Source organism: Stegodyphus dumicola, chromosome 9 (genome assembly GCF_044657685.1).
Source record: "Stegodyphus dumicola isolate Sdum_Otavi_A_Nest chromosome 9, ASM4465768v1".
NCBI lineage: Eukaryota > Metazoa > Arthropoda > Arachnida > Araneae > Eresidae > Stegodyphus > Stegodyphus dumicola.
In genome coordinates, this window is record NC_140776.1 from 118,545,733 (window position 1) to 118,561,768 (window position 16,036).

General features: G+C 30.6%; 1 protein-coding gene across 1 annotated transcript in view; it reads right to left on the reverse strand.

Annotated features, from left to right (window-relative positions):
- Window positions 1-651: 651 nt before the first annotated feature.
- The window catches only part of LOC118179524 (kinesin heavy chain-like), a 190,982-nt gene continuing 175,597 nt past the window's right edge, over window positions 652-16,036 (reverse strand). The window contains exons 24-27 of the mRNA XM_035348781.2: window positions 13,254-13,329; window positions 13,135-13,175; window positions 10,196-10,276; window positions 652-2,074 (exon numbers count right to left, since the gene is read on the reverse strand). Coding sequence (XP_035204672.1) covers window positions 2,052-2,074; window positions 10,196-10,276; window positions 13,135-13,175; window positions 13,254-13,329 — 221 coding nt within the window. The 3' untranslated portion in view covers window positions 652-2,051. The remainder of the gene's footprint in view (window positions 2,075-10,195; window positions 10,277-13,134; window positions 13,176-13,253; window positions 13,330-16,036) is intronic.

Consider the following 16,036-nt stretch of genomic DNA (forward strand, 5'->3'; position numbering starts at 1 on the left):
ATTCATCCCGAGAAAATAAATGGTTGCTTAGTCACAAGTCGTTTGTTGGGAGTTAGATAACATGAAATTAATCACTACAGAAAAGTTGGTGACTAGATGGACGTGATCTGCGACGTAGGAAGATTGGGAACTGGGTGAGTAGTCAACTGTTTATTTAATTTAAAAGAAATAAAGAATTGGTAAAGGACTACTGTACTATTTACGAAGTCTGTTTCGTTGAGTGATTACTGCTTTGATATGTGCAGGAAGTATGCCGTCTATATTGCCAATTTCTGAGGTTGCCCTTTGTAAGAATTCCTGAAGTTTGTAAAATGTTGGACTGCAGCGTCGATATCCGGCTTTGACTTAAGAGAGCCTAAACTGAAATACAATAACAACTGAATAATTTGTCAATAAAACGACTTTTAAATATCCATATAAACATATGCAATCCCATAATATGCATTTATTTATCGTAAACCATATGATTTGAACTATTTTCTTCTAGCCTGTAAAGAACATGAATCCCAAAGTAAATTTATGAACTCAAAAACACTTTTTTTCAAATCCCATTTAAAATTACTTAAACAATTTTATGTTATTCCTGCAAATAAAAATATAATCACCTGAAACAATAAAACACGCCGTATCTTTTACTAATAGACACTGCTGTTGAGATGAAATAAATACATTGCAGATTTTATTGTCGTTCATTAGCACAGCTCTTACAAAATATTCAGCCATCATGTTCTGACATTGGGAAGTTTAAAAACTTTTCAGCTACTTGCAAGGATTTCAGATGGAATTTTAAATAAATTAAATTCATCTTTAATAGCTTTAAAAGCAAACGTTTAATAAATATACTTAACAGAAAATAAATAGATTTGTGCAACAAAATAAATATAGATATATATATATATATAATTTGAATAAATACATATATTTACATTGATTACAAAAGCAGCAGATCACAGCAAAATGTGTTCCCATTTAAACAACAAAAAGCACCCAAAACTTCTCATTGCAAATATTCTCTCAATTTATAAACATTTTCAAAACTAAAACTATTAGTTATTTATTTATAGTAAATAAACCCTTGGATGTAAATAAATAAAGAAATCTGTGAAAGCTGTAATATGCATCACAGCTACGTATGAAGCATATATAATATAAGGTGCTTGTACTTTCCGATAAGTCAGCAGACATATTGCACATAATCTGCAAAACAGATATTTTCATTGTACAATAGCAGCTGACAATATTGTACAGCTGACAAACGCATATTTTACTTTATTATATTTTACATCATGAAATGAATATAAATTTTATTTCATGATGCAAAATAATGAAAGGAAATTAGATTATACAATATAACGTATAAAATAAAATAGCCTATTAAATTTGTAATTGTGATTCTAGTCCGCAAAACATATTGACATTCAAAACATGCTCTACAATCATTTGATGATGAAACGTCTTAAATTAGTCTTACCTAATGAAAATAATGGTATAATATTAAATGTGATGCATTTTACGTAGCTTCAAATTAAAAATTTCGAGAACAAATTACAGTTTTCATTTTCTCTTAAAATATCGTATCACAATTACATTACTAAATACCAGCAAAAAAAGAAAAAATAATTAAAATATTCAAACTATTACAAGCTCAGACAGATTTTTCAATCTTGAGTATTACATGACAAATTTCTTAAATTTAAAAAACGATGAATTTTACAATCTCACTCCATCAATAATTCATTTTTCTATAACAGTAATGTCCATAAATGTGCAACGAATGTTAAAAACGAAACAAAGTCTAAACAAAATATCACATTATCAGCTAGAAAATGCACACACTTTGGCATACCATCTGCAGGGTCGAAGAAACTAAAATCAACGTATGGAGTGCAAATACATTTCTAAAGCAAGTGATAAAATAAGAAAAGTCCTTTTTTGAGAATATTGTTTTTCTACAAGAGTTTATCTAATAGGTTATTATACGCATATGCATGGAACTGATAGACAGAGACGGGAATGTTATTTATGATGCGGATATCACAAAGCTCTTCCCATTAGCTTACATTGATTTCTTCAGCTGCAAAAAGAAATAAAAAAACACTTGAGTTTAATCACAGCATTTGAATATAAGATAATAAAATACTAATAACAGTTTTGAAACATAGATACCTGAAAAATTACAATAGGATAAAAATTATGCAGACCCTCATTATTCGGATCGATTGTACTTTTATTAATCTATTTACATGATATTACAGTTTTGCTGATTTATATTTAAAAAATTATAACACAGCAAACCCTTGCCTTACGTGGGGTTACGTCATTAAGACATTCCATACAAAATCGCATAAATACATGGAAAGTCAACTTTCCATGGAAAAAACGGGTTAGGTCTAGAATCCGACAATTCCTATGTCGTTTTATAAATTACTATTACTTATAACAACTTATTATATATTAAAGGCTTTTCATCTTCTTTACTATGCTGCTTTCGCAGTCGGCTGCTGTTATAAAATCCTCCAATTCTTCACTTGTCATTTCGCGATTGTCATTCACAACTAATTCTTTAATTTCGCCCTCATTTACATTTGGAATTCCTTTCTGGTCTATTGCTTTTGAAGTTTGTACGATATTTTTGGTTTCATTTTTAATCGTTAGAAATACTTTAAAATATTTGACAGCTTCTGGTCAGAGCTGAAGCCTACAAGCATTCATTGTTGATAAATTCACTTGTTCTCGTGCGATTTTAATCATTTCTATGCTATGCATTGTCTTACGTTGAAATGCTTCCAGAATGCCATTAGTGTGTCGTGCTTTATTTGCAAAGATAAAACGTGCATGACATAATAGGCTTTGAATGTTTGTATGACTCCTTGATCGATTGCTTGGATTAAGGAAGAGCTGTTTGATGGAAGGAATAAAATCTCTATATTTGGATGCAACGTTGTGAGGGCTTCAGTACCGTGTCTTGGAGCACTATCGTTAATTAAGAGAACTTTAATCTTAGGTCTTGCTGTTTCTAAATCTCTGCCGTGCATCGCGGACACCCGGTCTTTTACGTTTGGAAAATGTATGAATTTAGTGGATGATTTTGTTTTCCAAATAATAAGGAAAATTAACACAAATCTGTAAAATCTGAAGGATGTCCATTAATAAAGCAGAAATGTAGTCTGGGCTTAAATTAATTTTATTTGAAATTAGAAAATAAAGAAAAATACATACTAATAAACTAATTGCTACCACAAGCAAATGTAACTGTTAAAATGTCCGTTATTTCATCAAGTCATTAACTTGTTATTAATGAGATATTTGATTGTTAATAATCTCTAACAATTTATTAAAATTTGGCGTACACGCAGCTTGTCAGCAACATGTTGTTTCTCACTTTCATATTCAGTAGGGTTCATTAGTTTAATTTTCTGTGCTTTTGAGTGTCATACCAGTAAGAAGAGTAATCTCTAATTCAGCCTTCGATTTTTTGATACATCCAGTTCCAAGAGAGGATATTTTCTGAACAATAAATGGACATCACAAAAAAATATGTCTCAGAATTATTTTAAAATTCTGAACTAAGTAACAGTTTTCAACATGCTTGGATGGATCATTCTCTAGAATAAATTCCGTGTCTACAGTGAAGGTAAATAACAGCAACTGTTGATTGTCTTTCTCCAATGAGTTGTTCTTCCACAAACCGATTTTATAAAGAAAAGAAGCTATTGAGTTCATTATTTCCGATATGTGCTTTCATTATCTTTGTAACGTGGTATTTAGTCCTTGAGATTTCGAGTGATATCTAACAATGCTAAGTCAACAAGCCATTCCATGTCATCCAATTTAGGTCATAATTGTCTCTGGATATGAGAGAGGTTTTGATCTCCGAACAGCATTGCAATGAAACTTGTTAAAATATTTTGACTCAACCATTTTACTTCTACACGGTAAATTAAATCATCATACTCACTATCTAGCTCATCAGGAAAAGCTTTAAAATGTCGATGATTCAAAGGCCGCCCTCGAGTAAAATTTATAGTACGTACAATAACAGTCATTACGCGATTGAGCTTTTTACCGGCCAGATTTGTTTGATGAATAAGGCAGTGGTATGAATTAAATTTGGAAAATGGGTCATCCTGCCTTACGGAGCCCAATAAACGGAGCTTCCAATAAACAATTCCCAATCATAATCAGGACACCATCGATTGAGATTACGTTGAGGTTTCTTACTGGTACCTTCTTTTCACTAATACAGTTTTTAACTGCGTCATGTATGTTTTGCTCTTGAGTGTGTTTTGCCAAAGTCAAGATGGTCAACAATGCTTTTTCTAACGGAGAAGTCGGGAAACAACGTTTTAATGAACATCAGAAGTTGAGGTGAGTTAGTAACGTCAGTGGATTCATTAAATTGCAGGGAAAAGTACGCACGTTTTTTCCAAAGTCGATTTCATTTGTACGTAGATATCGTTCAGTATATTGTCCACTCGTCGTGCTACTGTTGCAAAGGCCTTATTTTATTCTAGCCAATTATGTTTAGTTTTAGGAAACATTCCTTTCCCTTCTCATTTCAGTTTCCTGGCAGAATGTAAATTTTAATGACGTAGTATGCAAAACTAAGTGAGTTGAAAACAGTACTTAAGCAGAGCCGGATTATGTATACGCTACACAAGCTATAGCTTAGAACCCTCACTTTCTTGGGGAACCCCCAAAAATTAAAATATAGTATAAATAGTATTAAAATATATTATAACAGACTTACGAAGGGCCCCATATCTCAAATAGCTTAGGGCCTTATCAAGTATAAATCTGACTCTGTATTTAAGCAGCAGTTTTAAGAGTTCTTATTAAAAGAATTAGTTCCGAATTTATGCCGCGTGTCTGAAGTAGCTTTGTACATGAATAGTTGGTGCTTAGCCACTTTTCTTAGATTATATTGATATTTTAGGTTTGGCTTTGCTGTGGGAAGCCGATTTAGCAGTTTAGATAACGAAGGAGCCAGTCGTGTCACCAATATTACTTTATTGTAATTGTGCATCTTATTTTTCTGTTAAGTTACTTAGCCACAAGTGCTGGTAGATGAGCACCGAGTAAGTGCGTTTTGTTCAGTTTAGGTCAAATAAAAAGGTTATTTAAACCTTCTTCTGCCGTCATCTGTTCTGCCAAGACCTAGCGAGAATTCGTTACTTAATATTTTCAGTAGGGTCTACAGTGTCTGATTCCAAAACATACTAGAAGACTTTACAGTGAATGAATATATTAAATTAATGGATTATGTATAAATGTATGGAATGTATAGATATTCGAAACGAATCGGAGATGTATTTCATATTTTTCTGGTTTGTCATATGGCACTCTATAGAAAATGCCTAAAAATGTTAATGAAATTTTAATCGTTTCATACACGGTCAGTCAATTTTCGGCATTTTATAAAATGCTTAGTGTTATCTAGAATGCCGGCTGTCATATATTACGGGTAATATATATAATAGTATGCTGGAAGGATGAAAAGTTTTGAGTTTCACAGGAAAGGAACAATGCTAGAGTAAAAAAATTTATAGGATATTAGTCTGGAATGTTACCAAAATCTGTGCGAAATTTCATTAAATTGGCACATTTTCTCCTTTTTTTTTCAAGTGGAATACATCTAGGAAGTCTAAGAGAAAAGAGTAGCTGACAAGGCCGCGATTCGGTATATCTGGTAAGGAAGGCCTCACCGCAACAGAAATTCACCAGAACATGTCGCACACAATAGAAAATGAATCTCTCTTTAATAACTGTAAAATGGTGGTCACCGACTCCCACGTGGATGCGAAAGCATTTTGGATGAAGCACGAAAAGGGCGTCTAGTGACGGCAACAACACAGCAAAAGACTGAAGTCGTGTTGAAATGATCATGGATGATTTTCGAATGATTATGAAAACAGAGCGGGAACGAGCAAAGGATCTCGACCTTTAATAGTTAATTAATAATAGATTGTGTGTGACACAGCATCCGTTCATGGACAAAGTACCGGCTCGATTGGCCTCCAGAAATTTTACCCCAGAAGAAGGGGCAAAAAATTTATTTTGAAACCCAAGTGGAAAAATCAGGGTAAACTTTGGCTGATTTTGTGACGAAACACTTTACTATCGTGCCAATCTGATAAGCAAACTGAGAGATGGTAAGGAGGATTAAAGGTCAGGCAGAATTGAGGAAGGAGTCATCCTGCATTATGATAATGTATCTCTACGCAGTATCACAGTTGTAAAAACATTTTTGATTGATTGTGGCTTCATTTAATTTCGTATGAATCTCATACGTCCAACTATATGGCTGAACGACTCTAAACTGCCTTTTGAAGAGCAATTTCTTTTTTTTTTTTCTTTTTGCAAAATTAGAAAGGGTTTAAATTTAGAAGAATTAAATATTTATACGTTATTAAATTAATTAATGGAATCATTTTCATTTACGTATTCTTAATTAGCCCACAAGAGCTATTAGTCTCGAAATGGGATTTTGTGTTGATTCACTTTAATGTGATGTTTAACTTTTCATTTGAGTCTGCTTCCATTAAAAAAAAAAAAAAATATATTCGTTCATGTTTAATCTATCTGTTATTAATTAACTATTAATACTATTAAAACTATTTAACTAATTAACACTATTGAAACTATTTAAAAGCAATAGATGTAGTTGTTTAAAAATATTTTTCTTTTTACATTTTGATCGGATTGATTTATATAAAAATTCCTATATTTCCTGATATATTTAATTAAAGGCATCAAATATTTCTTTCAGCCCAAAAGTTCTACTAATCGCGAAATACGATTTTACATCGTTTACTGTAAATATGCTGTTTACTTTTCATTCAAAATGTAAAATATTACTATTTTAAATGCGTTGTTTCATTTTTCCGTCGGATATATAGCCATTTGGCAAAATGTGAGATATTTACACTGTAAATATGTTATTTCACTTTTCAATCGAATCTGTTGCCCTTCGTCAAAATGTAAGATATTTTTCTTTCATATTTAATCTGTCTGTTACAGATTAGCAGACTGAGCTGTTCAAAAGCAATATATACAGTTCTTCAGCGTATTGTTTCACCGCTTTCGAATCGGATAGATTTAAACAAAAATTAACTCAATTCAGAATATATTTAATTAAAAATATCAAATATTTTTATAGAATGAGGTTATATATTTTATTTCTTCTCAAATATACAGAAGATGTAGAATGTTCCCATGTCCGTCTAAATCAGTGTTTCTTAACCTTCTTGGCACAATGAACCAATTTAAAAACTTTAAATATGTCACGGACCCCTCTGTGAAAAAAAATTGCTTAAACATCATTTATTACAAAATATATTCTGTTTTATTATTTAATTATTTTAGTATTTTTATTTAAATTGTATAAACAATTTGAAGAAATTAAAATTTTTAATGTGAAGGCTGTTGCTGCTTTTCCTTGATTAACAGATTGAATTGAGGGATGGTTTTCGACAAAGCAACGCGCATATCATGTTCGACATTCAGTCTATTTCGATGTTTTGTTTTTATTGTGACAAGTGTAGAAAATCCCGCTTCGGAAAGATATACTGTAGCAAACGGAATAATGGCTGCCATAGCTCGTTTTACAAGCAATGGGTAGGCTTCTCTTAAAGAAGACCAAAACTCTCCAAGAGTTTTAGAATCGAAATCTATTTTTAACAAGGACTTTGTTTCCAAATCAATTAGCTCATCTTTGGCAAGGTTCATGTCATCGATACTGTCAATATCACAAAGAAAAGGATTACGAATCCACAACTCATCTTTTATATATATTCCATCCGAACTGAAATATTTTTCAAATGAAACTTGAAGTACTTCCAGGTGTTCACAGATTTCATTTTTCAAGTTATTCAAAAACAAACTATCTTTCCGAGATCCATTTTCAAAAAGCACTTCGTCCAATATTTGAAAGTTTGCATATATCCCATTTTGAATTCTAATTTTCCAAAGTGACATTTTCAATAAAAATGCCTCTAGTTTCTCAGTGACATCCATAATTGTTGTATCAGGCACTTGAATTGAAAGACATATATCGTTCATGTGGTTAAAAATGTCTGCCAGGTAAGCCAATTTACATATAAAATCTTTTTTCTTGAAATATTCGAAGAGTGAGTTATTGTTTTCTTCTAAAAAAAGTTATACTTCTGTCTTCAACGTGAAAATTCGTTTGTAAACCTGCCCTCGTGACAGCCAGCGCACTCCTTGTGACAGCCAGCGCAATTCCAGCGTTTAGAAGTACCTCATGTTCTGCGTTCATTTTTTAATACAGTGTTTTAAAAAGACGATGATTAAGAGATCTACTTCTAATAAAATTCATAGTTTTAATAACTACTGACAATACTTCTTTTAAGCTGGTTGGAAGAGTTTTTGTAGCCATTGCATGTCTATGTAAAAAACAATGTGTAACAATAACATTAGGAGCCTCTTTTTTTACCAAATGGGCAAAAGCAGATTTATTGCCAAGCATCGCAGGTGCTCCATCCGTACAAAGTGAATGAAGTTTTTGTTTCCAGTCGAAGTCGTGTTTGGAAAAGAAAACATTTAAAATCGCTAAAACATCAACTGCCTTTGTAGTTTGCAAAAGAGACTCACAAAATAAGAATTCTTCTTTGATAGTATCAGCAGACACGTAACGAATAGAAACAAGAAGTTGACTACAATTCGAGATGTCTGTAGTTTCATCCAGTTGCATACTAAAGGGAAATGGCGATGCTTTCAATTCATCGATGATCTGTTTCAAGATATTGCAAGAAATTTTAACTATTCTTGAATGTATCACATCCTTGGACAATGGAACAGCCTCACGTTTTTTCCTCTGTTCCAGTCCACAAACTAATTCAACCATTTCCAGCGCACGTGGCTTAATTAATGTCTCTCCAATAGTATGCGGTTTGTTACTTTTGGCAATACGATATGCAACTCTGAAAGATGCCTCAACCAAAGGTTTTGTGAAATACCAAATCCAAGTTTGGTTAATGTTCCAGATTTCGAAAACTGGGCTTTCTTCTTTGTAAAAAATTCTAGCTCTTTAGATGCATTTTCAGGATGATTTGAGATACTCTATCAATTTTGCCGGTTTCATACTGGCGTTTGCCAAAACTTTTCCACACAGAAACTATTGTGGCTTTTCAACACCGTTCGATTCCTTCATGAAGCAGAATCCATATTTTATATAATTTTGATCATATTTCCTTTTTTTTTTTTTTTTTTTTTGAAATTTTGGGCAACAAAAAAAATCAAATAATCAAATGAAACATTAAGAACAAACATTAAGACACACACACACACACACACACACACACACACACACAAAAAAAAAAAAAAAAAAAAAAAAACAACTTTAATTACAACTTATGAAAAAGTAAAACAAATATTTTGTTTTAAAAATTTGCAAGAACTTTGCGGAACTGATTTTAACGTCACTTTATTTCCAAGTGAAGTAAAATTCAAAGGCTACTTTGTGTTTCTAAAAATTTCCAATTTTATATGGTTTGCGAATGTTCTTTTCCTCGTATTGTGGAGGTCTCTATTATTGAGAAATGGCAGACAGACGGCTTACAGAGGTTGCCCGTGACAAAAAAAAAAGTTATTTTAAAATATTGATGCAAACATTTTAAAAATTAGGAGCAGTCGACGGACCCCCAAAATATGACCCATGGACCCCTAACCACAGGTTAAGAAACACTGGTCTAAATGTATATTCATGTAACATTCTACAAAATGTTTCGCTATTTAACCCGGACGACCTCTTTCGATAATCTATACTGATAAACCATATTAAACTTCATGAGTCCTTAAAAAAATTCGTTAAAATCTGAAATAGTTCAGATTTTACTTAATATTTAAGTAGCATTTTAGTGGCGCCATCTAAGAAATAAATAACTAACTAAAAGCAGTAGATCGTTACCTTCATCATAACAAGTGTTCAATACGGTTTATCATGCACCAATCTTATCAAAGAAATTAAAAATCTCAGGAAAGATTTTCAAAGCATTCTAAAAACAATAAATTTTTAATATTTATTTTTTCAACTCTTCAAATTTCAAGGAAATTAAAACAAATAACAGCAATTAAAAAGGTATAATTTTCGTTAATAGAAAATCAGGAGTATAATTTTAATACATTAATTATCTAACTAAAAATATACATCACTGAGAAAACTACTTTTACTCACGTTTTTCATTGAAATTCCTTTCATTTGATATTTTTTCGAAAGTTTTAATAGGAGTAATTTCAATGTCATTAATTATTTTATCTGCAAAGAAATATTATTCGGTATTAGACAGCTTCAACGGAATATAAAATATGAATCATAAATTACAATGTCATCACTTAGTCTTCATTCTTTCATTCATATATGAAATACAGATGTATATGTGTAATTTAAAAATGCATGTTGTTACTCATAAAAATGAATAACTTTTCTTGAAATATATGAAAATATTGCAACAGCTGCTAGTTTAATTTAAAATAACTTGACATATTTAAGTTTCATACTATTTGATAAAATATTAATCACTCAATATACATAATTACTGATTAATAATACATAATTTTATTGAAGAAATATTTTATTTTCAATAATTAAAATAATAATTCTTTGTAAAATAATTTAAATACGGCACTTAACTCGGAAGGACGCGCGCTTACAGCCCCCGAGTCGATCTCATACACGAAGATGCATGTGGACACTTTACTCCACCACCAATATATCCTTTTTACAAATTATTACTGCCTGAAATATATTTTGTAGAGTATATCTATATTAAATCTATTTTTTTTTTACATTGCGTATTTTCAAATAATTAATTATTCGCGAATATCGAAACAAATATCAAACTGCTCAAATTACATTTACTGCATCGGATATAAAAATACATGTAAGTTATTATAGTAAAATGCAAGAAAAAATTGATTAAAATATAATCTTATTATTTATCTGCAGTAAAATATAATTATTACTACATTTTTATTAGATTAGATTAGTAATTATTATTTGACTTTCTTTTTTCTCTATATTTCTTTTTTCTATGGTTTATTACTCGTATATCTTCTCAAGTAATCGTACAATAACTGATAATTAAATTAATAACATTAAATTAACGTAAAATTTAATAATCCAAAATAATTACGAAGATTAATTTTAAAAAATCTGTCAATCTATTATAAAAATTCGGTCATGTAATACAAAATGTTAACAAATATTGACATGTTTTGGTAAATTGTAACATTTTTGACTTATTAAAAATGCACTATCTTGCTGATAAATTTCCTTTTATTTTCCAAAATGACTTCCTTTTATTTTTAGAAAGCAAACGTTGAAGACTAAATAATCTAATGAAAACTTCTGCCCACGATTTCAAGAAATTTGATCTTACACAAAGCCTCACATGAGGTAAACGTGATTCCAAAATAATACTTATAAAGTAGTTATTTAGGAAATAACGATACTAGAAATTTGAAACCTGATCCACAATAAAGGTCATGACTGATGACAATTACTGAAGAAATAAAGTGATAGTGAATCATGGTTTAAGAGGAGCATTCCATTTTATGGAGGTGGGGTCAAATAGATCTTACTCACATGCTTCGAGGATTAAAGTAGATAGAAATATATTAAAATACTTTAAGCACAACTGAGTAAAAGTATACGAAACTATATCTAAAACTAATCTAATATTTTTAGTTGCATATTGCAACTTACAGGAATAAATTAATGTGATTTAATAGGACCATAACTGACTGACTGAAAGGTTAAATAAACTACATTTAACCACATTTGTTTGTGATACATCAGAAGGTTTGTAGAAGTACAAATCTAATATAAAATTTAAAATTTCAGTAATATGTGTTCCATTAGGAATATTAAGGAAATAATAATAAATACTTTTTCTGGTTACATATACTTTTTACCAAGTTATTATTAAGCAATATATTGAGACTATAGATTAAATAGAGATTTGGCTACTGAAAAACAAAATTGAAATATTTAAGAATATTTTAAATGTAATTTATTTTAGTCCATTTAATGACAAGAAATCAAACCAACACTGTCAAAAAATATCATTCTTTCTTCAGGATTTTAGGTCTATACTGAATTAAGTCATAATTATATTGAAATCAGTCATGATTTACATTAATTTGTTTCTGTAAAACAATGTTTAATGACAGAATTCAAAGCTTTAGAGCAGTGATCTCAAACTGGTGGCCCACATGCGGCCAACAAAGCAATTTTATGGGAACACTTCAATTATTTATTGTATGTACAATGTAAAGTAAATCTTATTCAGAGTTCCTGAGATTTACGAATTTTTGTACTAAGATTAATCGTTTTGTTTGGGAATACATTTATATATGAACAGCTTTTTCGACACAATTGAAAACGATATGAAAAGAATCCGATTGACAAACGATCGTCTATAATCCGTGATGAAGACAATTTATTGTAAGCTTTCTCTCTCAAGCATCACACTTTATCAGAATCGAAACGCTATCGCCTGTCAAGCTATACTAAGAAATAAAAAAGTTATTTTTATTGATGCATCGGAGAAAAATTTAATAAATAACAGAAAGGGACTAGGTTGTCATTATTTATTCTCAAATTTTGTGCCACATGGAAAAATTCGTCAGAAAATTTGAAACGTTTTAATAAATTGTTTATTTTTAATTCAGATTAAATTATCTAATGACAAATTAAACGTACTAGGCATGTCTAAAATAAAAGTCAGTCAAAGAGTTTAATATTTAGCTGTCACAATATTTAAATTGCAAAGTGTAATCAGCAGAAATGTCTTGCAGGTACCAAACGTTAGATTTCAGAAGAAACATAAATTAAAATCTCATTTTTTTTTCAGTTTATGATATTATTATTATTGTCTGTCATGTTTTGATGAATGTTAAATGAACAAAATTTAAAATTTATTTAATTTTTTTATTTTATTAACAAAACTTTCCATTACGAAAAAAAGGGAGGGGAAAGAAAAAGTGAAAAGAAATCATGGCCTACAGCTCTTTTCAGACCTTGCATCGGCTCACATGCACTTTCAGTACGAGACCACTGCTTTAGAGTATAATCGAAGTAAGAGAATATATGAAAAAACAAAATGCTTATACCTGAAACAATTCTTCTATTATCATTCCTTCCTAAATTAGCCCTAAAATTGTAAAAATTATCATTATCGTGTCTATATGTACATAAAATGAAAGAAAAATCTTTAAAAAAATATTCTTACATATTTAGCATAGGAATGATGCCCGCTCTAAAACCAGCCCCCACAAGATGAGGTTGCCCAGCACGAATAGGCTTAGCTAAAAATAGAGTTAGAAATAAATTAGAACTGCATACATTACTATAAGCTAGTACTAGCTGCATAACTAATAATATTACTTCTGTTATTCAAATTATTAAGCATTATAAAATTGTTTATAAAATGTTAATTCATTTAATAAAAATTTTGTTGAGGAAAAGAAAGCTCTCTTGGGCCCTTTTTCCAAAGCAGTAGTGTCTGTCCTTTTTCATGTTTATCACATCGTCTTAATTATCAGTTATATCATAATCATCAGCTGATTATTTAATTTTTATTTTGATTATATGTTTCATTTCATTTAATGTTAAATCATTGATTATAATCACTGCAATTATTTATTATGCTTATAACCCTTGCAGATTGATTATAATCAAAATAAATAACTGTAAATATTCTAATAAATTAATAACTGATTGATTATTATCATTATATAAAAACTGACAATGATTACAATCAAAATAAATAAATGCGAATGTTATAATAAATTAATAATTGCAGTGAAATAAATAACTGCAGCGATTATTATAAATTAATAATTGATACTGATTAAAATCCTTGGAGTTAAACTGCAATGACAATGGTTATAATTATTGACTGATAATGACTGATAATTATAATATCAATTATTACGGGATAATAATTATTGCAGTTACTTATTTTATAATTACTGATTGATTAAAATCATAAAATAAATAACTGCAATTATTATTATCAGTTGGTAGTTGATATTGATTATAATCATGGCAGTAATTTATTTTGATTATAATAACTGCAGTTAATGCTATAGCATTACACTATTGCTTAATTTCACTACTAGTTCGTGTATAACATTCCTGTTATTATGCCTGCCAACCTTAAATCTGAAAAAACCGGCAGGTTTTAACGATGTGCGGTGACGCCATTTCAAAGGAGCTACTAATAGACTTAAATTCACTCTATAACACATGATTCAAGTTATTAAAGTATTTGAAATACAGTTATGATGTAAAATACAGTAGTATTTAATTAGATATTCTAAATTTTATTTTCTTTGGCTAATTTTATTTTGCAATTTTCTTTTACTTTTTTACTGAGGAAATCCGGAATAGGGTAAGAAAAGCTTTCTTTTACCGAAGTACTTTTAAATATAAGGAAAATAAAATTAATAGTTAATGTTATAATATTTAACTAGATAAACTTAGTTTTTTGCAGCCCACGCCTCTGTAATGGGATGAAAGAAGTCACGTGATAATCTTATAGAAAGTCTATAGGCGTATGAGAGAGCTTAGAAATTTTATTCAAAAGAGGTCGTGTTAAAATGTAAAAAAAATTACAATTCAGGTGAAATAAAATTTAAACAAAGAAAATTATTATTATGAAAATCACTAAAGGTGGAAGAATAGAATTTGCGCATTTCAAGTTTCATTCATGCTATAAATTTAGTTATTATCGGAAAACATTCTGGTAAAGGCTAAAAATTAAAACCGGGAGATTCAATTATCTTATTCAATTATCTATTAATTTTAGTTAGTTATTTTAATGGCGATGTTTGCCAATAGAATGCTCTTGTGAAGTGCTTTCTTCTCTAGACCAGGAGTTCCCAACCCTACGCCCGCGGGCACCATGGCGCCCGCCGCTGTGCGATCACAAGAAAAGTTTTTTTAGTTTTCAATTAAATTCTATGTGGAAGTTTTCTTAAAATTTAAATCAAATTGCGTCTATTACAGATACCAGCACAAAGCGTCACTTTGAAAACGTAAATTGTGCCCGAAATCCAACAGATATTCTAGAATGTGCTCATAGGGACAAAAGAGTTGGGGACCCTGGTCCAGACTGCTGCCAGCGAGGACAGAAACTGCAGTTCTCTTCTCTATAGCATTACGATTTTACGGATGGGTGAGTGAGTGAGTGAGTGAGCGCCACCAAGGAAGACCACTGACCTGGCCTTAGCCTCACAGTGTGTTATCTTCCTGGCAGAAACCATCTACTCTCTGCTCCATCCTGCTCCGGGAACGCAGCCGAATAGACGGCTAAGAGCCTCATATAGTCTACATATAAGCTTGGATGTTGTTGTACGGGGAAAGAGTATCCTGTTAGGAACTACTTAAAATTAAGCAAAGAAGCAATCAAAAGACTGTTAAGAATCGCTGTTAGAATAGACAGAAACTTGTGTTAGATAAAGTAAAGATAGAAGGACTTTGCCTGAAAAATTAACTGCCGTGGATTTTCTGGACTTGCTAAATGTCTACATGCGGGTGCTTATCGTGACACAACCGTCGTATCTTTATGGGGCTTCTGTGAAATCGTTGGTCCTGCATGGAGGAAAGTTGTAACCTATTAAATTATTGCACATAGTAAACTTTAAAAAAATAAATAAAAAATAAAAAAAAGAATAAAGAGAGAGATTAAAAGATGATTAAAAAAAATCCTAGCGCCCAAACATAATTTAACTTTCCATGTGCCTGACTCTTATGTAAGAACATTTAAAAGATTGTGTACCTGTTATCACTAAGATAACAAATTCCTGCATAATTTAGTTCTTTGCGCATACTTAAACTGTAGTTGTTTTACAAATTGAACCATTCACCCACATTTTCTTTCGTAGTACTTGCAGACAGGATAATACATACATAAGTACAAAACTGAATATTAAAGTGAAAAACTAACATGATACTGAGTACAGAAATACAGAAAGCTGATCCCTAATGCCTGTATACATAACACTTAAA